This window comes from Phascolarctos cinereus, unplaced genomic scaffold, assembly GCF_003287225.1.
Source record: "Phascolarctos cinereus isolate Bilbo 61053 unplaced genomic scaffold, phaCin_HiC Scaffold_4;HRSCAF=312, whole genome shotgun sequence".
In the NCBI taxonomy this organism is placed as follows: Eukaryota; Metazoa; Chordata; class Mammalia; order Diprotodontia; family Phascolarctidae; genus Phascolarctos; species Phascolarctos cinereus.
This window is the reverse complement of record NW_027555847.1, coordinates 514668044-514690899: the sequence shown is the minus strand read 5'-3', so window position 1 is coordinate 514690899 and position 22856 is coordinate 514668044. Positions and strand designations below refer to the sequence as shown.

General features: G+C 39.5%; 1 protein-coding gene across 9 annotated transcripts in view; it reads right to left on the bottom strand.

The window, feature by feature from the left end:
- The window catches only part of MTCL1 (microtubule crosslinking factor 1), a 170586-nt gene that overhangs the window by 20668 nt on the left and 127062 nt on the right, over window positions 1-22856 (bottom strand). For all 9 annotated transcript variants that reach the window (XM_020985524.2, XM_020985526.2, XM_020985528.2 and 6 more), the window contains 3 exons: window positions 17689-17856; window positions 14146-14403; window positions 2669-2968 (listed from right to left, as the gene is read on the bottom strand). In XM_020985524.2, coding sequence (XP_020841183.1) covers window positions 2669-2968; window positions 14146-14403; window positions 17689-17856 — 726 coding nt within the window. The remainder of the gene's footprint in view (window positions 1-2668; window positions 2969-14145; window positions 14404-17688; window positions 17857-22856) is intronic.

Below are 22856 nucleotides of genomic sequence, written 5' to 3'. Positions count from 1 at the left end.
AACATTACTCAAGAGGAGGACCTTAGATGGCTTAATGGAGATAAAAGCACTTGAGCTGAGACTTAGGGGAAGGCAAGCATTCTGAGATTTGGAGGCGAAATGGAAATGTATTGAAGGCATGAGAGGGATGGTTAATGTACATAAAGACCACAGATGGGTGACAGGGCTCAGGGAACAATTCAATTAGTAGTCTGGTTGACTGAATCACAGAGTATACAGGATGGTAATATGAAATAAGGCAATATGGAACATGAGAAGGTGGGATCCAGATTTTGAATGCGGTAAATGCCAACCTCAGGAGTTCTCATTTTATTCTATAGTGCAATGTGAAACCACTGAAGGCTTTTAAGGAAGGGACTGACAAGGTCAGACCTGTACATTGGGAAGATTCTTTTGGCAGCTATGTGAAGGGATAGTGGATTGGTGAGGGGGACACCGGAAATAGGGAAACCAATTAGAAAGATATTTTAGTGGTCCAAATGACTCCACTATTGTGGAGTTAGGAAAAGAAGGGGACAGACATGACATATGAAGCAACTGTTTGGGAGGGGATGGAGAAAGAGATGAACTCTGGTGATTCTTGGTGACCAGGGAAGCTTTTGGAATATTCTTAATTCTAAGTAACAGGTCTAGCTACTTGTAAATCTAACAGTCAAAACAGGATCTCATTACCATTCCCACTTTCACTTTTTATTTTCAATCTCTCCTTATTCCTTCCCACACTGCCCATGAACAAGCCCATGTCTCCTTTGTCCTTAAAAAACCTTTGTTAGCTGTGTGACCCTGGGCAAGTCACTTAACCCCATTGCCTCACCAAAAAGCAAAACAAACAAACAAACAACAACAACAACAAAAACCCAAACCCTTTGCTCGACCCTACTACCTCCACTAGGTATCATTCTAAATCTCTCCTCCCCTTCTTGGATAAACTCTTTAAGAAAGTGATCTACACTTGGTGCCTCCATTTGCTATACCCTTTCTTAAAGTACCTACAATCTGACTTCTGACCATTCAACTGAAATTTCTGACTCCAAAGTTACCAGACCTAATGGCCATTTCTCAATCCTCATCCTTTCTGACCCCTCAGAAAGGAAGAAAACAAGCATTTATTAAGTGCTTACTGTATGCCAGGCTCTGTGCTAAACACTGGGAAGACAAATACAAGCCAAAAGAAAATCAGATGCTGCCCTCCAAGAGCTTACACTCAAGTGGGAAAGGACAACACATAAAAGGAAACATAGAAAGGCGGGGGGGGTATGTCAACCTCATTTTATCCAAAGAGAACCTTTTCTCTCAAACCCTCCCTCCTTTTGACCTGCGCTATTACCATCCAGGGCACCACTAACCTTCCCCCTCACCCCCTGCCCCATTACTCAGGCTCACAACCTTGGTTACGTCCATGACTTCTTACTTTACTTACTTTACTCTCAACATTTCGTCTTTTACACCATCTCTAGTTACATCTTCTTTCTAATCGCTCAGCTACCAACCCAATTCAGGTCCTTATTATCTCTCACCTAGAGTTTTAATTGTTCTGCTTGTCTTGTTTCTGAGGCAGCCCATTTAGTTTTGGTTCAGCTTTCATTGCTAATGGTTTTTCCTTTAAAATTTGGAGTTCAAGGGGGTATTGGGGATCATGTAATTCAACTGTCTTAATTGACATATGAGGAAAATGAAGCCTAAAGAGGCTAATTAGATTAATCTCATCTTCCATATAAGATTGTGAGCTTTTTTTTTTCTTTTTTTTTTTTTTGAGGCAATTTGGGCTAAGTGACTTGCCCAGCTTCACACAGCTAGTAATTGCCAAAGGCCAGATTTGAACTCAGGTCCTCCAGACTCCGGGGCCAGTGTACTATCCACTGCACCACCTAGCTGTCCCTGCTTTTCTTTGCAATTCTCAGCACTCCCAAGGTCACAGAGTAATTGTGTCTTACATTTAAATAGCCCTTTAAAGTTCGCAAAGTGCTTTACATATAATCTTATTTAAGTACAACTGTGTGAAATAGATATTATTATTCTTATTTTGCAGATGAGGAAATGGAGGCTAAGAAAGTGTAAACGACTTGCCTAGAGTCATATAGCTAGTAATATCTGAGGTAGGATTTGAACTCAGATTTTCCTGACCCTGCATCCAGTATTTTATTCACTATAGCACTTACGTGCCTCACTAGCACATTAATTGCAGACCCAAGTCTCTCTACTCTCAGTGTAGCACACTTTCTTTTACACAATGTGGTCTCATATGGATGGATAGAATGTTTTTTTTTTTTGTTCTCCAATCAGAGATCTGCATTAGGGTCCAGGTTATTTGAACATATCTATCTGGACTTTTAAATATCTAGACATCTTGTGTATGTAGCGAAGATTAGAACCAGTACCAGTGACAATATGGCATCCATTCTCATAAGAGACTTCACCTTTCATAGAAAGTAAACTGGGTCTATCTGGGAGAAACTAAATAGTGGTGACATTGGTATGGACAACAACATGGCCAGGAGTGATGATATGGAAATGTAACCACCTATTCCCCTGCCCCATTATCCTTTTTCTTTCATTTATCTTTTACCTTGACATTTTCTGCTATGGGAAAGGACCATGTTCCATTATTGCTTAATTATAGTTACTTCATTAGAGAGGAATTAAAAAATAGAGAGAATATAAGGATTACTTCATGCAGGCAAGTGATAAACTTCTCTCGTGCCCCTTTCCGTGGCTGAGGGTCGTTGGGCTCGTCGTCCAAGGCCAGTGCATCCAAGAAGATGTTCTCTGTGGCAGAGCATCGGTCTGTCTGCTTCAACTTCGACAGCGTCTGGTCTTCAAACTGCATCGGGTCTGGATCGGAGTAAGACCAGCTTCCCATTGAACGAGGCATGTGATGACTCCCTTGGTTGGAAAATACACGGATGCTGACTTCTTTCGAGTCCCTAAAGAAACTGTCATTTCCAAAGAAGCTCATTCCATTCTGTAGCTTAAAATGTAAAGAAGAGAAAGTCAGTACAGATTGTCCATCAGCTGCCTTTGTCTCTTTCTCACAACTGAATTTTATTTGAACTGATCCCGTAGAATGTTAGGACACTATAATAGTCTTTCTTTCCCCCTCTCTCCTACCCATTCTCCACTCCACCCCTCCCCCACTGTGTGCCAAACTTATATTCATTTTTAAAATTCATCTGGTGCACATCCAGAGGAAAGGACTAACTGTCTGAATATAGATCGAAGCATACTGTTTTCACATTTTTTTTGTAGTTTTTTTCCCTTTTGTCCTGTTTCTTCTTTTACAACATGACTAATAAGGAAACATGTTTTACATGATTGCACATATATAACCTATATCAAAATTGCTTACTGTCTTAGAGAGGAAGGAGAAAATTTGGAACTTAAATTTTATTTAAAAAATGAATGCTAAAAATTGTCTTTACATGTAATTGGAAAAAATAAAATAAAATGCTATTTAAAATAAAAAAATAGAAAAGACACAGGGAAAAAATAAAATTCATCTGGTCCCAACAATTTAATTTGGATTTTAGTATCTATAGTTATACCTTCATTTAAGAGGCCTCTCTATTTCTTTCTTTTTTTTTGCCTCTTTGTCAATAGGTTTTGAGAACAGGAATATCTGAGAACACAAATAACTCAGGAGTCACCTTGTATTAATGCCCAAGGAACAAAACCAAAAGATTTTTAAAAGGAAAATTAGGGTGATTGTCAACTCTTTGTTATTGATGCTAAAGACAGATAATAGAGGTACTGGAAGTTTAAAAAATCATTTATACCAGATAAGGTTTGGAATACGTCTATTTATTTTCCCTAATTATGTTTACTTGAAATAAATGCTGGCATAGTGGATAGAAAAGTCTCTGCCTTGGTCTCTCAAAAGATCTGGGTTCAAGTGTTGACACACATACTGTGTGAACCTGGGCAAGTTAAAGCACCCTGCATACTCTCAGATTCAACGTTGCTAAGAAGGTGCTGTAAGTTCGGTATAAGAAGAAAATCAATGCTAAAAATAATTTGCCTTTCCCAAGCACCTGCTTGGGATAGTCAGGGGAGATAGGGAAAGGGTGGGAAGCAGCTACACTCACATGAAAATTCTGTCCCAAGGTAGATAATAGAGACCTGATGATCCCAGGAAGGACTATTAAGTGAGGACATTGCTTGAAAAGGCAACAGCCTAAATTTATCAGAACTCAGACATCCAAATGAGTGCAAAAGGGTCACCTACTTATTCTAATGATGCTACCACCATTTTTGGAACTTCTCTTTTGGAACTGCCTGAGGGCCAGTGAGGCACAAAAGAAGAACCTCGGCCTCAATACCTAGAGAAAGTCATACCTTGATTTTGGCCCAAGATGGGTCATCCACCTTTTTCACTAGATTTGGCCCTGTGTGATTTTTGGGTATTTCAAAAAACCAAGTGCACCTTCAAAGGATGAAGTCTCCCATCCTAAGGATATTTGAAAGAATGTAACACAGCTTCTGAAGGCAATACTCAAAGCAAAGTTCCACAAGATTTTGAATGGAAGCCTCACTGAAATAATTTTTTTGTACAAAGTTTCAGAAAGAAATCTGGATGTGGAGTCAGAGGGCCTAGCTCTGCCACTTACACCTTGTGTGACCCTGGGCAAATTACTGTAAACTGAGGGGACTGGACTTGATGACACTGAAGGTCCTTTCTATTTTAAAATCTATGTTCTTGTGACTCTGTGATATTGACTGTTGTGAAGGGGATGTGACTCATTCGGATGTATACATTTTGGTGTGCTGGTCCAAATAGTTGTCTCCTGATTTTACAGTCACACCGGACATAGACGACCTGATTCCTCATTTGTCATTACATTTCTTTTAAGCACTCCTTTTTTTTTTTTTTTAGGCAATTGGGGTTAAGTGACTTGCCCAAGGTCACAGCAGCTAATAAGTATCAAGTGTTTGGTCTGAGGCCGCATTTGAACTCAGGTCCTCCTGACTTCAGGTCTGGTGGTCTATCCACTGCGCTGCCTAGCTGCCCCTTAAGCACTCTTTCAGTCATATATTTAGAGCTAGAAAACTTAACTAATACAATGTCCTCACTTCATAGATGCAAAAGCTAAAGACCAGAGGTGTGAAGTGATTTGCCCAAAAATACACATTTTGTTGTTTAGTTGTTTCAGTTGTGTCCGATTTTCCTATTTGAGGTTGTCTTGGCAAAGACACTGGAGAGTGGTTTGCCATTTCCTTCTCCAGCTCATTTTACAGATGAGGAAACTGAGGCAAACAGAGTTAAGTGACTTGCCCAGGGTCACACAACTACTCAGTGTCTGAGACCAGATTTGTACTCCAGGCCTGGCACTCTATCCACTGCACCACCTAGCTGGCCTAAATATACATTTAGCAAATGGCAGAGCTGGGATTTGAACCCATGTCTTTTTCATTCTAATCTATCCCATTTTACCACACCATGCTTATTGCTAATCAGGCCCACTTTTGGCTTTGAGCATGTGGTCAAGTACTATTTCTATGGCTGCCCTCTACCATTTATTGCTTTGGCCCATGCAGACATTGAGAGGCTCAAGCAAGGGAAATAGGCTAGTGTCAAACAATAAGGAACTGTAAAAATAAGTGGGGAACTTGCTCCTAATGAAGCTTTGTTCCATTTAAAAAACTTTATAATGTTTGCTGACATTTTAATTTTGTAATTTTTGTTATTATTGCCTTTCTCTATAAATATTTACGCATGAGCAACACTAGACCCAAGGATATTTTTACTTAACTACTTTTAATGAGTCCTTTATTGGCTGATATATTTGATAATTCTGTTGGGTTGACTGCTTTTTTAATAAGCAAAATATTTAAAGGACTAAAGTGACATTTAGACTCAACCCAAAGGCAAAAAGGAATAAAGATTTTCAGTCATCAAATATTGAGATGCTGCCAGAGAATGCTATAAATTTCCTTGGGAGCATATCAAGATATTCAAAAGCATTTTTCACAAATTTAACTCTGTGTCCTAGTGTGCACCTCTCCATCTATTCCTGCTTGTGTGTGAGGATGTCCTATGTAAAGTCGTGCAGCATCAGACAGACTTTGCTGGAGGGTGGGGTGGTGACTATTGAGAAGAAAGCACTTTGTGAAACCTTATGGTATTATTTTTTGTTCCAGATCTCAGACAGAGCAAGGCAGCAAGGCCTTTGATAGAGTATTAGCCTAAGTGTCAAGAAGACTTAGATTCCTGTCTCTGACATAAATTAGCCAACTGACCAGGGCGAGTCACTTTAACTCAGTGCCTCAGACAAGTCTCTCCAAGGCTATAATAAGCTGGAGAACAGGTGCTAATATGCAAAGGGTGAGAGAGTTTCCTATTACCATGAAATCACACAAAGTGCTATTTAAATGTGACTTATCGGTTTTTTGTTTAATCGTTATTAATATTGAAAACAAAGGTTAGAAGTATTACTACTCTTCTTCTCCCCCACCTCCCAATGTTTCCTGGTGCTATTCACTAGCTGTGTAAGTCTGGATAGTCATTTTAACCTTTGTGTGCCTTGGTTTCCCCACCTGCAAAATGAGGTGATTGGATGAACTGGTATGAAAGGTGCCTTTCAGCCATAACAATCTCTGAGTTGTCTCAGCTTATTTGCAAGCACAGTGGCTGTAGGACTAGGCTACTTACTGATCTGACTTTTAGTTCTATTCTTGTCCTCCCTTTTTTTTTCTTTCCCTTCCCTTTCAGTATTATCAATGCAGTGATAATCCTGCTGCCCTTCACCCCATTACAAATTCTCCCTTAAAAATTCAATTCAGGCAGCAGCTAGGTGGCACAATGGATAGAGCTCCAGCCTTGGAGTCAGGAGGACCTGAGCTCAAATCCGGCCTCAGATACTTGACACTTACTACCTGTGTGACCTTGGGCAAGTCACTTAACCCCAATGGCCTTACCAAAAAGCAAAAAAAAAAAATCAACAAAAAAAATTAAATTCAATCCAAAAAGCTAGTTTTGGAGTCAGGAAGACCAGGGTCCAAGTTCTGCCCCCGACACATGCAGGCTGTTTGACCCTGGGCAAGTCCCCTAACTTCTCAGTACCCCAGGCAACTCTCTGAGACTGTAAGTGGTAAAGCAGGCAACTGCTTTCATCAGGAGAGGAAGCAACTCACTTCCAGTACCCTATACAGGTCCAGTAAGAAACCAAACAGGATAATATGGCAGCAATGTGGTAGGAATAGGAAGGACGAGACAGGTGGAAGAGATGATATGGAATTAGGATGGGCAGGTCTTGGTGGCGGATTAGATGCAAGAGGTGTGAAGTCAGAAGTACCAGCAAGAAGACAGATGCTTCTTTACAAACTTTTTTAAACAACAACAAAAACCTTCCCGAAAAAGGCAGAAATTTTTAGATTCGGTGAACACTAATCAATAGGTCACATGAGCATTTTCAAGCTGTCAGGGGGGAAAGCTACAGAGAACACATAGAAGAACTGATGGTATTAAGTGAGAAGGCAGGGGAGGATGATGGAAAGAAAGAGCTGGTAACCTACAACAGCAGCCTGGTAAGCATATCTTGATAGACATGCAAGGCACAATACAAAGTAAGTACTGTTCTGGGTTGGGGAACATCACCTTGGATTGGCACAGGATCTACGAGAGTGGGAGTCAGTTCTGGCCAAGGTCTTGGGTCAATCTTACCCAGAGCTTTTGTAGTCAAGCAGCTCTGTGATTTGAGCTACCAGCCAACTGACCAGCTCATTGAAATCGGTGAAGAGTGCTGGATCTGTGGATTTCTCCTCCTCTGGAAGACCATACGGTGCTACCAGACTCGAATAGCAATTCATAGGATCATAGGATCAGAGATTTAAAGCTGGGAGGATTTTAGAGGCCACGTAATCCAACCACTCCATCTTAAAAATGAAGAAACCCAGACCCAGAGAGGTTAAGGGACTTGCTGAAAGTCATACAGCTGGTAAGCAACTGTCAATTCCATTAAAAAATATAGCATAGCCAGTCTCTGTATGGTACACCCCAAGTACAGTTTGGGGAAATATTCAGCAACCCTGAATGGGAGCTTGGCTTTGTCTCCCATTGTTTTAAATGTTCTGCTGGGTTTGATCCAGCTATATCTTGACTGGAGGCCTATGTTAGCACCTGCAGAAAAAAGCAGCACAAACACTACTGGAATCCGTGGCTCTGTCCTGCCTGGATTTCAGAAATAAAGTGGGGAGCATAGGGCAACTTACACTTGGGTTGGTACCCTTTCTGGCTCCTCAAAATCGACCAGAGTAATGCTAGCTAGTCAGACCTACTGCTCAAGTCAAGTCAAAGTGTCTCCCTTAGAAGGAGATAGACTTCTGGTGATTTCAATGGCACTTTAAGATTTACAAAGTGTTTTCTTCACCGCATGCCTCTGAGGTGAACGGTACAAATATTATTGTGCCCATTTTACAGATGAGGAAACTGAGATTTATAGAGATAGAGTGACTTGCCTTATGGATACTACCTGTGGAGTGAGTCCTTGGAAAATCAAAGCCAAGTCTTGAATTTTTGATTCTAAGTGCAGTTCTCTTCTTTCTAGAACAGTGGATCTCAAAGTGTAGTCTAGGTACCCCTGGGGTATCTGAGACCCTTTCAGGGAGTTCATGATATCAAAACTTTTTATAATAGTAAGATATCTTAATTTCCAATAAAGCAAATTTGTCATTGAGTTGGTTCAGTCCAATTCTTTGTGACTCCGTTTTAGGGTTTCCTTGGCAAAGATTTTGGAGAGGTTTGCCAGTTTTCTTCTGCAGCTCATTTTATAGATGAGGAACTTATGCAGATAGGGTAAATGACTTGCCCAGGGTCACACAGTTAGTAAGTGTCTGAGGCTGGATTTGAACTCATGAAGATGAATCTTCCTGATTCCAAGCCCAGTGCTCCACTCATTGAACCATCCAGCTGCCCCTAAATAGCAAATATTGATGGACATCACCAGTGGTATACTGGAGTTGGCTCATACTAGCCTGTAAGAGTAAATTGTTAAAATTTTATTGTGATCATTTACACCTTAGAAACTGGCAAATAGTACAAATCACGGCTTAATTTATTGTTTTATTGATCTTCCAGAAAGTTCCAGAGAAAATGTGTGTCATGTGTACATGTCCCCCCCCGGAAAGCTAGCTGTTACACATTTACCAGCATGCTGCTGGATATAATTCACATAAACAAAAGCTTTTGGGGGTTCTCAATAATTTTTAAGAATATAAAGGAGTTCTGTGACCAAGTTTGAGAACCACTGTTCTACACCCCACTAGCCAATAGGACTACTTTTAGTGTGGGTGAGATGGGAAAACAAAGATTTGCCTTTCAATAGCACCAATGAAGTATATGCATCATGGAAACTCTTTGGAATGGGAGTAGACCTGTAATACACAGGGAATTCCAGATAATGAAATTTCTTCTACCAACTCAGATCAAAATGTGCCATGCAACTTACAGTCATTAAGATTTGCATAGGACATTAAGACATGAAGAGCTTGGCCCAAGGCCATGTAGCCAGTGTATGTCAGAGATAGGTTTTGAACTTGGATCTTCCTAAGTCTGAGGCTAGCCCTCAGAAACACTTTACACATTATGAAGAGATTTTCAAAGACTGATCTTCATCTTGTGCAGACAGCTAATTTAAGTGTATCATGAAAGGGAGAATCAGGTGTTCAAAGGGTTAGATGAGGATCTTAGGATCATAGATTTAGAGCTTGAAGTTACCTTAAAGCTCACTTTATCTAACCCTTCACTTTATATAAGAGGAAACTGAGCCCTGAGAGATTAAATTATTTCCCCACGGTCATAAGCTAGTAAGTGTCCAATTTGAACCCAGGTCTTTTTGACTCTAAGTTCAACATCCTGTTCACTATACCACAACTGAAAATAACAAGTCCTATATTACCTGCATATGAACTAAAAACCTACTAACTCTAAAGGAAGATATAGTATAAATCCATTTAAAAAATCTGTCTTGAAATATGAGAGGAAGGCATGCAAGAGCTAACATTCACAATCAGGTTTTAGCTATGTCACCATAGACATTCATCATATAAAGTGTCTTACACGGTGGAGAAATTATGTTGGAATTTTATGACACCTGATAAGCAAGAAACATATGCTTCCAATGTGGAAAATGGATTTAGAGAGACTCTTGACCATTTGCATGAGGTTATCATATTCAAGGTTAGGAGGCTTACAAAGCAGTTGTGTACCCGGGCCACACATTGTTAAACGTTCCATGAAGAGTCGTTGATATGCTTCTTGCTTCTCTTAGGAATGTGTGACTAACAGTTTAATGAGTGAGCAACAAACTGGCTAATGGAATAACCTTTGCCAGCTTCCTGTTATACATGGAATGTCCCTTTGCTGTCTTAATTTGCAAGGCTAGTTACCATGATTTTTTTTTAAATCCTGCTTTCAAATGCTAAATTCTTGAGGAGAAAGGACAGATTTATTTTTGTACAAAGTGCAAGCTCATTAGAAACAAATATATATCTGAGAATAGCACTGCACTAACTGAATTAAGGTCCATGACCCCAGATTTAATTTCATATGCAGGTTAAGAATCCATTTATACTCAAGGATGTATTACTATAAAGGGTGAAGTTCTGAGGTCACTGCTTGAATAGATGCCAATTTGGAAAGGAGATTTCCATTTGAGTGTATTTAGTCAACCAGGTAAACTGAACATTTGCTTCTTTCATAGACTCTCCTGGAGACTATAAATCTTTACATATGTCTTGCTGGTCTTTTTATTAGGAAAAGTAAACACTCTTACATGCTTCAAAATGATGTTGGAGGTTCATGAATGTGATACATTGTCTACATTTCCCAACTCTTTCAATGTATTGATCACTTTTGCTGATTTTTTTCTCTTTTCCTTTTTTCCTTTAAAAATATTGTTATATGGGATGACTGTCTTGGAGAGGGGACATGTGATACTGGGAGAAATTCTGGTGATGTAAAAACAAAAGATATCAATAAAATATGTATTTTTTAAATTACAGAAAATTTTCTCTACAAATCTGAAAGGTGACTTGTAAAATGAGTGCAGTGGTTGAGCCAATAAATCATTATGGTTGCTATGGAATAGCCACCAATGATGTAAAATGGACCTGGCATTAATCACGACAACCACGTAGGTTATTTTCAGGTACGAGAAAAATTATCATCACAGGGATTGGCCCTGGATAGACAGCCTTCTATTCAGTAACTAGTTGACCTCTTCAGGTTATAGCTAACTTAAGATAACTGAAGTTGTACATTGATAAATATTTGATTCCAAAGTTTGAAAGATTAGGAGTTACTTAATCAAACAGGACTTCTTCAGGAAAGTAAAGGAGTTGGAAAGGGAAAGAATAAAATGTAAGATCAGGTGAAAGAACAAATAACTTCCTGGGAATAAAGGCTGCTTTTCACTTTTAAAAGGTTTTAAACCTTCAACACTAATCATTGACCCACCTAGACCTAAGAGTACCCAGAGGTGTTAACTTAAAGACTCTCCTACTGTTGGCTTCCAAGTAAAACAGGAAATGACTCGTATCCCTTTTGATGAGGAATTGGGGAATTTGGGATGGTAGCCACATCAAACATCCGGGAGGTAGATAACAAAATCCATGAAGGATGGAGAAAGGAGTGATGACTAGTTTCAAACATTCCTCTCAAACTGTGCTGTCCTTGAGTTTTACTAGGGTCCCAAACAGCCTAAATCAAAAACTGCCAATCTTTTCTAGCATCTGATATATTTCTTTCAATGTTATAATTTGATATAAAAATGACCAAAATACCTTCAGGCTCAAGTAAGAAACATTCATCACAAAAAGGGTAATTGCTCACATAACACATAGGGCATGCCAGGTAGCATAGTGAATTATGTTGGATCTGAAGACAGAAAGGCCTGAGTTTTAGCCTCAGGCACTTACTAGGTCTGTCACCCTAGGCAAATCATTAAGCCTTTCTTAGTCTCAGTCTTCTCATCTGAAAAATGAGCATAATAATAGAATCTTCCTTATAGGATTGCTGTAAGGATGAAATGGAATAATATATGTAAAGAAATTTGCAAACCTTAAAGTACTATATATGAATGCTAGTTATTATTTTTTTTCCCTGAAAATAATGACCTAAAGGAAAGCAACAAGGATAATTGACATTTCTCTGGACTCACATTTTCCAAGATTAACAACATTTCTTAAGATCTCAAGCATTTCTAAATGTGAAACACAGACGCAAATAAAAAGCAGACTTTGCAAAACTAACCAGGGATGAAAGCCAAGGCTGCATTAGTTTAATTTGTGCATCATTCAAGAATGACTGCTGTCACCCCAAATCAAGAGATTAGCTGCAGTGCAGACACTGATGACTGGAAATGCACAAGACAGCCACATATTAGTGAAAACCTAATCTCCAATTAAGAGTTTTTTCCCCTGTATTTTTTTGGTCCAGATAAAGATTGGCTTTGGGCTGTTGTCTTTTCTAACTGTGGTCATATTTGATCACTTCTCAGGGGTATGCCCAGCATGCTGTGGTCATCATGGAACAGCTTGACTTCCAGCTTTATTCAGCATTTCCTTTATTATTAGGCTACATCTGAATTCAGGCAGAAGAAAGTCACTGGGACTAAATTATTAGCAGTGCACTTAAAAGTTAGCCTGCCCACATTTAGAGTTTAAATTTCTCTTTCTCTGTCTCTTTGTCTCTCTATCTGTCTGTCTGTCTGTCTGTCTCTCCCTCTCCCTTCCTTTTTTCTTTCTTTCTACCTTTGGTGTGGCTGAAGAGAAAGGAGAGATGTGAAGGATAGAGATGATTTTTCAATAGAATCAGAAGTGTAAACTAGGTATGAAAGAGGCCTGGATACTTCTGGTGAATTAATCAATCATTCAGAGGCATTTTAATCAAGTATGATAGAAGTCTGTTTGAAGGAGGGACTTGATTACACTGTGGGGCTTGCATAAAACAAGTGAGCTAGTTTGGAATCAAGGATTTGAGCTTCTGGTGGCTTAGTGGCAGAAGTGGTTGCTGAGAATGAATAAAATGGGGTGAGGAGAGCCTCAGTTTCTCTCTTAATCTTTTTCTTCCTCCCCCATAATTTGGGTTAAGGAGGACCTGGTGAATTTCAGAGGGCTGTTTTTGGCATCCTAGAAGTGTCCCTGATATAGCATCAGCAGGAAGCACTGTCTGCATTGCACAGTGGATCACCTAGACACATTGAAGAAACAAAGATGCAAGACTCTTCAAGGCGTCCAGGAGACAAGATGCACCATACCTAAGGGGAATATTTTGAGCACCAAAGCAAAAGGACTTCTAGGAGCTATCAGTTATCTCCTTTGCCATATGTAACATAATCTTGAACCCACTTTCCCTTGCATTATTTTTGTTCTTGTGGGAGAAAGTATCATTTTGGGGGGAATGTTTTATACTCACTGTTCTTATTATATTACCACAGTAAATGTCCCTTTCTAAAAGCTAATTATGGCATCTAGATGACACAGTGGATACAGCACCAGACAAATCATATTCTTGAGTTCAAATCTGGCCTAGAAATTTACTAGCTATGTTGGCCTAAGCCTGGACAAGTCACTTAATCCTCTTTACCTCAGTTTCCTCATTTGTAAAGAAAACCCCAGTCACAAACAGTCGGATAGAACTGAAAACACCTCAACAACAACACCAAAATAGCAGTGAAATAACAGTTCCATTTGCCCTAAAAAAAGAGAGAATTTGCCCAAGGTCACATGGTACCTTAGTTGGGATTCAAACCACTGCCCCACACTGCCTTTCATAAACCATTCTGAGGTGGACAAAAATCACAAAAGGACTTTGGTTTAGTTTTATTTTCGGCCCAGATTTGGGACTTCAAGATTGTAGGTAACTCCACACGTGGAAATTCCATCCCCGTGGATATCTTCAACTTGTAGTCTTAGAGAATTACCTGGGGCATTGAAATATTGAGTGACTGACTCAGGGCAAGTACCTCCTATGTGTTCAAAGATGGGCTTAAACACAGGTCTTCTTGAAGCCAAGTCTATTCTCTGGCTACGATACCAAACCACAACTCATCCATGTGGTTAGGTTCTTTTATTTTCTTTCTTTGACCTCTGTGTGAATTTATTTCCTTACATTCATGCATTTGTTACATCCCCATGTGGCTCTTTCCTTACCTGTTGCATTCTCCGCAGCATGTCCTTCTTCTGCTGCTCCCAGTCCTCACGCTCTTTGTCTAATCGGTCAAGAAGTTCCACTTTTTCCCTTTTCCAGTTTTTCTCATTGTGATGGACTTGCCAGCGTAGCTCCATCACCAAGCTATGACTCTCTGCAAGTAGCTTCTTGAGCTCCTCTCTCTCCCTCCGGAAAGCTCCCTTTGAATCAAAGGACGGAGACACTTCTCCTGGATTTCTCTCAGAATTCTTTCCTTCCAGCTGTCAAAAAGACAAGGGGTAAAACAATAGTCACCCAACCCGATTTGCCGTTTGTATCATTTCTTACACAATGCTAATTTGTACACCTACTAGCTCATTCTCTGTTTCTTTTCACAAAGACTTGTGACTCCATTACTGTTAATTATATATTAGTCTGAACCAAGAGACAGCAGGCTGAATAATAATAACTCGTGGTGCTTTGAGGTTTTTAAACTATTTTATAAACATTGTCCAACTGAGATTAGTATGACAGGTATTCTTATCTCCATTTTATAAATGAAGAAACTGAGGCTCAGTCATAAAAGATATGCCCATGGTCACAGAGCCAGTGTCAGAGATGGCATTTGAACCCAGTCCTTTCCTAACTTAAGCTCTAGTGTTCTTTCCATCACAAAACACTTGGGCATTGTATTGTAGGTTGCCAAGTGTATTGTTTGTTGTTGTCCAGTTGTTTCCATCATGTCTGACTATTTCTGACCTTATTTGGGGTGTTCTTGGCAAAGATACTGGAATGGTTTGCCATTTCCTCCTTCAGCTTATTTTTACAGAAGAGAAAATCGAAGTGAACAAGGTGAAGTCACTTGCTCAAGATAAAAGCTATTAAGTGTCTGAGGCTGGATTTGAACTCAGGTCCTCCTGATTCTAGGCCACTTAGCTGCCCCAAATGTAACAGGCTCTAGTTTGAGATGCCTGGTGTTAAGGGGCTCAAATCTTAGGCTATCTTGTGATAAAGGAAGAAAATATCTATACATTTCTAGAACTATAGGATATAATGCTAGATGGCACCTTATGGTTCATCTAGTCCAACATCTTCGTTTTACAGATGAAAAAACTGAGGCCCCAAATGATGAAATGGTTTTTCCAAGTCATACAGACAGCAGAGCGGGACTTTGAACCCGGGTTTCCTGACTCCAAATCCAGTGTTCTTCCCACTTCACCATACTGCCTCTCAAATACCATCACATCACTGACAACATATTTAGACCCAAGATTGGAACTACACAAGACATATTTTTCTTTTTGAGCAATAAACCACATTAGCTTAGGGCCAAATTTTCTGGTGACTAGACTGAGGACCCTCTGGGAACCTAGATTTTAGGGACAATGTTCATTTAGGTTTGCATTATCCATCATTATCTTTTCCCTAATGGGAACTGTACCCATGGAAAATAATGGTGTCAGGTAAGATCCTGATGAATGAAGGGAGAAGCCAGAAGACCAGAAGCCAGGGTATCAGATTTTACCTAAATAAAAATGCTGATGTAAAAATGGGAAGAGATCAAATTAGGAACAGAAAGGGGAGAAAAAACCCCCACTATTACAAATCAGAACCCAACTACTCTAGCCAGCCACATTCTTGCCCTCTTCCTTACTGCTATACCCTCCAGCCACCTTGCCTTCAGCATCATGAGCTGGGTGACTTACTCTGTTGGCTTTGGAACTCTCATCCTGGGGCCTACGTGTACTATCTGGTGATTGAGTGAGGACAAACTGACTGATCCCCCTGTATCCAAATACTTCTAGACCAGATCATACTTCATATCCCATAAAGCTGAACTTGTCAGATGTCTTCTTGACACCTAGAATGCTTCTGTATATTCTGCCCTTGCCACACACACCTCCCCTTTCCACTGTTTGTTCTAAAAACCATATTCAAATTAATACTACTAATACGTGTTAATATTTATAACCCTACTGTGTGCCAGGCACTGTGTTAAGTACTTTGTAAATTTATTCTCTTTTGATCTAACTAACCATTGCTTCTGGAAAGATCAGGTCTATCAATTTCCCAATGGATCCACTCAACATTCTTATGACCCCATGGACCAAAACACCCTTCCCCAATATATGCTGTTTCCTTTAAATAGAATAAAAGTTTTTTTGAGGGCAGGGAACTATTTTGCTTCTGTTTTTGTATTTACCTCACTTGGCACGGTGTTCAACAAATTGTAAATATTTGATAAATGTTTTTCATTCATGCATTCAGATGTTAGAAAATGTGCAAAATAATCAAGGAAACTCCCAACCCAAAATCTTCCTGACAGCCTTGTCTAAGGTGAAAACATCCTATTTTAAATCCCTTTTGGAAATACTAAGCCATATGTAGACTCCTGCCATCCTAATGATCTAAATTCTATACCTTTTTTCATCCCTCTACTTTGAACTGGATGTTCAGTGGACAAAGCTTCTTTCAATATCCACACATCCTCTAGGTAATTATAAAATGTTGTCCCTCATCCTCTGTGGTCCTTTTTCTCCCTTTTACTCCCCTTTAACTCCCTCAGTGACTAATATAGATTGGGATATCTTACAGACAAGTAGTATATCAATGTTAAATGGTTTGCTCCAGGCTACTCAGTAAACAATAATGGCATTAGAAATGGGAAATTGAACCCAGGTCTCCTTACTATTAGCTGGTCATTTTGTCCCAAGGATTGAGCCATTTCATAAATCAGATTCTATAATTTGCTTAATGGTAAAGAGTAATACACTGATTCCCAGTTCCTGGAAAGGGGGAGAGAGAATATCAAGTAGTTACTTAACTGAATCTTCTATACATAAGCTATGATATTCTTAAAAGTCTCCTGGGAAGAAAAACACAAAATCTCCCTCGGAGCTGTATATTACAGCTATAATGCCTTTGGTTGGTATATCATTCTCTTCTCAGAAGAGATGAAGAGTCTCTGATCATCAGTTCCTGTGTAATTGCCTTTTTCCTAATAGCAACTGAACATTAGCCACGGTTCTTACACCAGCTGATTGTGTGACCCTGGGCAAATCACTTGATATCTCAGTGATGCAGGGAGCAAAGACAATAAATTGCAGAAGAGTTGCTGAATTTCTTTGGCAGGAGGTAATTTGTCATAGGTGAAATCACAGGTCCTGAAAGGAAGGTGAGAAGTTAGGAAGAGAGAGAGGAAAGAACAGGAGAGGAGAGGAGGGAGAGGAGAGAAGAGGAGAGGAGAAGAGGAAAGAATAGGAGAGATGATAAGGAGGGGGAGCAGAGGAAAGGAAAGGAGGGAGGAGGAAAGAAGAAGAGAGGAGGGGGGAGGAGAGAAGAAGAGAGGAGAAGAAAAGAGAGGACAAGAGAAGAGGGTTAAAACAGTACCTGAATTAAACACAGAGGATTTAGAGTTGGCAGGGAACTTGGAAAAAAATCCTTCAAAAATGTAAAACTGAGGAGATATCAGCGTGGGTGAGGAATGTCTATACAGACAAGGAAAGCTGGGGAATTGTGACCTGCTTTGGAAGTCAGGGTAGCTATGCACATAGAACTGTATATACCTGTTCCAGGCGGCTTTTCAGCTCTGCCCACTCCACCTCCCAGGCAGCCTTGTCCTTGGCATACTGTTGTTGCAATCCAAGGCGATCCCGTTCATCTTCCCTCATCTCCGAGTGGAAATCATCCAGCAGAGTCTTAAGGGAATTTATGAGATTCCGGTTTTCCACTGCCTGTAGGAACATGAATCAAATCCCCATCATTTACTTTTTCTTAGCAATCTTTAGACTAGGAAGGGAGAGACAGAATCATTCAATCCAATTCAAAAGTGATGGCTCCTGGAAAGATTGGATTTAACTTAAGCTAGAAGAAAAATTTGTATAATGCTTCTTCCTGTGATATGGTACTAGTCACCTGTTGTTTGACATGTTAGTTGTTATACAGCTCAGCCTGGGTAGGGGATGTTTAGTAGGGGTTTGCCTAATGAGGAACCATTTTGAAAAAAGGAAATTATAAGAGAGGGTTGTTAACTGCCAATGAGAAAGTCAAACTGAGTTACAGAGCTTTGGGTCACCCAAGCCTCCTAAAACCATGGGGAAATACGAACTCTGGGGTACACAGGCATGTTAAGCCAGATCCCTTTGCAGAAAAGATTGGATGAAGATGGCAGGAGGCCACAGGTAGTTTCAATATTTTTCTAAAACTGCTGAATCAGTGAATCTATGTGAAAGTCTAAGAGAATATAGACAGCTTTGATGTAAAGGAATCTGAAAAGGACTATGCCATTGAGAAGAAGTCAGGGGTTCCAAACTTCTGGAGAAATTGGGCTGCCACTCTAGGCCCCCTACAGTCATCCTAAATGTGGACGCCCTGGATTCAGGAAGCCTTGAAAGGTGTGCTGTGGGGTAAAGATAGACATATGGACCAACACTACCACATCCAGATGGCTCCTGAGTGGCGTTGTGGTTACATGACGCAGGGTCAGTATGCTTCCTTGGATGATAAGTGAGTTTATGGGGTCTAGCATTGGTTAAATTTCAGCATGTGAAGGGTTGCACCCCTTCTTTTAGAACAGGAACCAGATCTTTGATATCATATAGGAAACTCCCAGACTAGGAAATGGCCTCCACCAGAACAAGTCAGCACCTCTTCTTCAATTTCTAGTCTTAGAAAGTTGCCTAGAGCACTGAAGGGTTTGCCCAGGGTCACACAACCAGGGGCAGGACTTATTGGTAGCCACTCAGACATAGACTGAAAAGCTTCCATATGTTCTTAGATGAAATAGGAAGTCGGGCACTAATGATGATAGCAGTAGAACTTTATTTAGTCAAATGGTAGGATTTCCACATTATGAGCCAACAAGGTGGTACAGTGGATAGAGTGCTAGATGTAGAACCAAGTTACTTAACTGTTATCTGCCTCAGTTTCCTCATCTGTAAAATGAGGATAATAATGGAACCTATATTCCAGGGTTGTAAGGACAGTATTAGATAAAGTTTATAAAGTGCTCTGCAAACCTTAAAGTACTACATAAATGCTAGTTATTATTATGGTCCTTTGGCTGAAGAGTAAGTACTGCTTGGTATTATATATGTGGTATTAATTGGAATGGTGCTCTAATATACTTAGGCACATTGGGGCATGGGCAATGAACCTAAATGCACTGTCTTCTATCTAATATTAATCATAACATTCATCATAGCACAAAACAAGTGCTCAATTGAGCCCCAGTGAGGGCTATAATGGGAACAAAATATTACCTCCTCCCTCCAAGAGGATTAGTTATTATTAGTCATGATTTATAGCATTTGGTCTGGGAGGAAACCACAGTGCAGAATGTAGGCTGATTTTGTGTTGCTAGACCCAGAGAAAGAATGATCCTCAGGTTTACATGTCCTCACTCTTCCAGATTTGCTATCTGTCCTTAGTAAGCCAAAAATCTGTTCTTCGGCCTCTCATTTTCTTTCCCTTTTCCCCTAACATGGAGATGATGATATAAGCCACCTCATGGGAAAACCAAGTGAACAAAAATCAATTCTATCTCTTCCCCCTTCAGCATAATACTTATTGGACCATGATATACATGCTTTGTAACAATGGTAGCCTCTCTGGGCAAACTCTACATGCTATTAGAATTTATTGTGTTATAATTAGTATTTTTTTTTAAACCTCAAGAGAAGCAGCATGGTGGTATAGTAGATAGAGGACATCAGAATCTGGATGACCTAGGTTCCAGTCCTGCTTCTGATGCATATTTTCTGTGTGACCCTGGGGAAGTCATTTGACACCTTAGTGTTCTAGGTAACTTTCTAAGGCTAGAAGGAGAATTGCCAATCTGTGTTGGCACATTGGGAAAATCTGTACCAATGAAAACACAAGTCCAGATCAAAAAGATCAGTTCTTTGAAACAATTCATATCAAGTCACGAATCAAACTTAAAATCTCCTGACAGTATAAGTTTCATTTTCTTTCATAGCTTTCTTAAGTTCCTACCACCATTTCAGGCTATGTCTCCATGGACTTTCTCAAGGACAGTTTCAGTTTCAATGCCATTCTTTTATCTCTTCACAGATCAAAAGCTGACATGACTTTCACCAAAGAGTTGAATATAATGGTTTCAACTATTTAGCCTCCTCAAAAACAGTGCTTGGAATTTTATCCTTTTCCATTCAGAGTCATTTCTCTTGATTAGAACTCAGAGTATTTACAGCACTGGCACCTCTAACTTGACAGATGTTTGTGCTAAACTGTCTTACCTATTCCAGGGCAGTTGAATGGGATCACATTTGGCTACTGAAACATGTAATAAATATCATGTGTCTTAAGAAGGAAAAGTGGATGAGAAGATATCTAATGAACTGATATTTCTGTGGTGCAAAGGAGAGCTATTCTTCAATATCATTCCTGCCTAATGGAGTCAAACTTTTTTTTCTAAGTAAAATAGTAGGCAAGTTTCTTAACTGAGAAGCTGGGGTGATGATGGTAAAGTTTGAGAAGAGATTAAAAATTTTTGGAATAGCCACTGTGATAAGCAGGATAGTGAGTCAATTAGGGAAGTATAAAAAGTTTGCCTTACTACAAATTTGTAGTAGACCCAGTCAGCATGATTTGTAATTTTCTCTACATTCTTTTAGCAGCACATGAATGGGAAAAAAGTGGGAATAATCCAAGACTCGGGCTTGTTGTCAGGGCGAAATTGGGGGAAGGGACTTGAATAAGACAATTATAACAAATACTTTCAGCAATCCTCCATATATTTGGTCTCTTAATATTAATAATCGCAGGGTTGAACAAGATTAACTCCGTTGCTACTTATTTCAAGGAATATTGTAGGATTTTGACATCTGCGTGGGAGCTACCTTGTTGTAGGAGAACCTTGAAGGGGTCTTTTGCTTTGCCAAATCAAATGCTTTTTTATATGCATAGTAAAACAAAACAAAACAAATAAAACCAAAAACCCAAAGACCATTCCTGCCTAAAGATGAGACTAAGCAAATATGTATAATAAGTGAGATGAGATCTCCGTTAAATAGCCAAACTGGCATCACGTAATTTGGTTATAGTGCAATTGACAATTTGGGGGTTGACTTTAAAGTCATAATACATAGGCACACTGTTAGCTACAGATTCACTGAAAGGCAATCACAACATAGGGGTTATGTGATAATTTTCTACTAACTCAGCTTGTAATGTATAAAGCAAATATATTTTTGAGCATACAGAGTCCAAGTACTCTGCATCTATTTCCTATTTAATGGAAAGCGGAGGTAGGGGAGCAAATGTTTTGTCCAAGCTAATCCAAGGCAATCTCCTACAGTGTTCATTAAAAATATCTGCTCTATCGGCAGGGGAGCTGAGACGTGATTAGTTGCCATGGCTCAGCTCCTTAAGTGAGATTAGCTGAAAGTGCAGCATGAGAACACCATGTAACATCTAATAAGAATGAGCATTTTACTGTCCTTACCACTGCTGCCACTTTAATTGAGATGAATCATGGAAAGAATGATTGTTTCCTTGTAATTTATTTTCTTTGCAGACTCTTCAGCAGCAGAAGAGACTCTGTGAAGGCTGGATATAAAAATCTAACATATGATAGAGGTTTACTGAGGTCACATATTCGTGTACAAGTTAGCATATGAGGTGAACACAATTATGAGTTCATCACCCCAATATGCTACCTTAGTATACTTCTCACTGAGAGTTTCCTGAAGGAAACAGATAGAAATCCATTAAAATTGCAGCGTTGTAGATGCTAAATAAGAAAAATAAACATTGACCCACCAATCCAAAAACTACAAGAAATCAAGGCAAGACTGATATAAATCAGATAGTGGAAAATAAGTTTTTGTTTTGTTTAAAAACCTTATGCTGTATTTCCAAGAGTTTAATAGTGTTATGTTGAAGGAAAGGGGCATGATTACTTGAACAATAGAAATGTGTCTGGAAAGAAAGTCTGTAAAGCTGTAGGGAAGTTACAGCACTATATGACAGGGAACTTAAATACCACAAATTAGGTATTTAGGTACAAATTAAGAAAAATTAGACTCTACCTTCAAGGGCCAAAGAGTTAAGACTAAGGACAGTACACAGGTGGTGAAACTCTTTTCCAACTGGAAAAAGGCAAGGATTTGTAATGCTGATGTGAAAATGCATTGTTTTAATTTAAAAATTAGCTCTAATCATTGTCCTTTTCTTCTTTGGGCCTCTGTCAAACCACATGAAGCAGGAACAGACTTACTTGAGAAAAGATAAGGGGACATTGTATAGCCAGATAACAAAAATATTGAGTGATAACCAACTGAAGAACTCTCTCTCTCTCTCTCTCTCTCTCTCTCTCTCTCTCTCTCTCTCTTTCTCTCTCTCTCTCAGATACAGTCTGAAGGAAAGACATCGGGAGTTTGATATGTGGTGAACTTGCTAAAAGTCCTAGAACTAGAGACAAACTTTGGAAAAATCAAGAAAGGATCAGGGTGGATTAGATAAGCAAACTCTACTTCTGTTTGAAAATAGATTTGGGATTAGTCTAAATAATAATCAATCACAGACAAAGGTAAGTGAGGAAGGTGTCTAACTGCAAGACAGATATTTGTGCTGCTTGAAATCTTGTGCAAAATCTTGTGCACTACAATGAGGAGGATGAGAAAGCCCAGAAACCAGCACATCTAGAAAACATGGGATCTCCTTGCCGCGTGGAGAGGCGGGGAAGCCAACAACAACACTGGCTGGAGAGTGC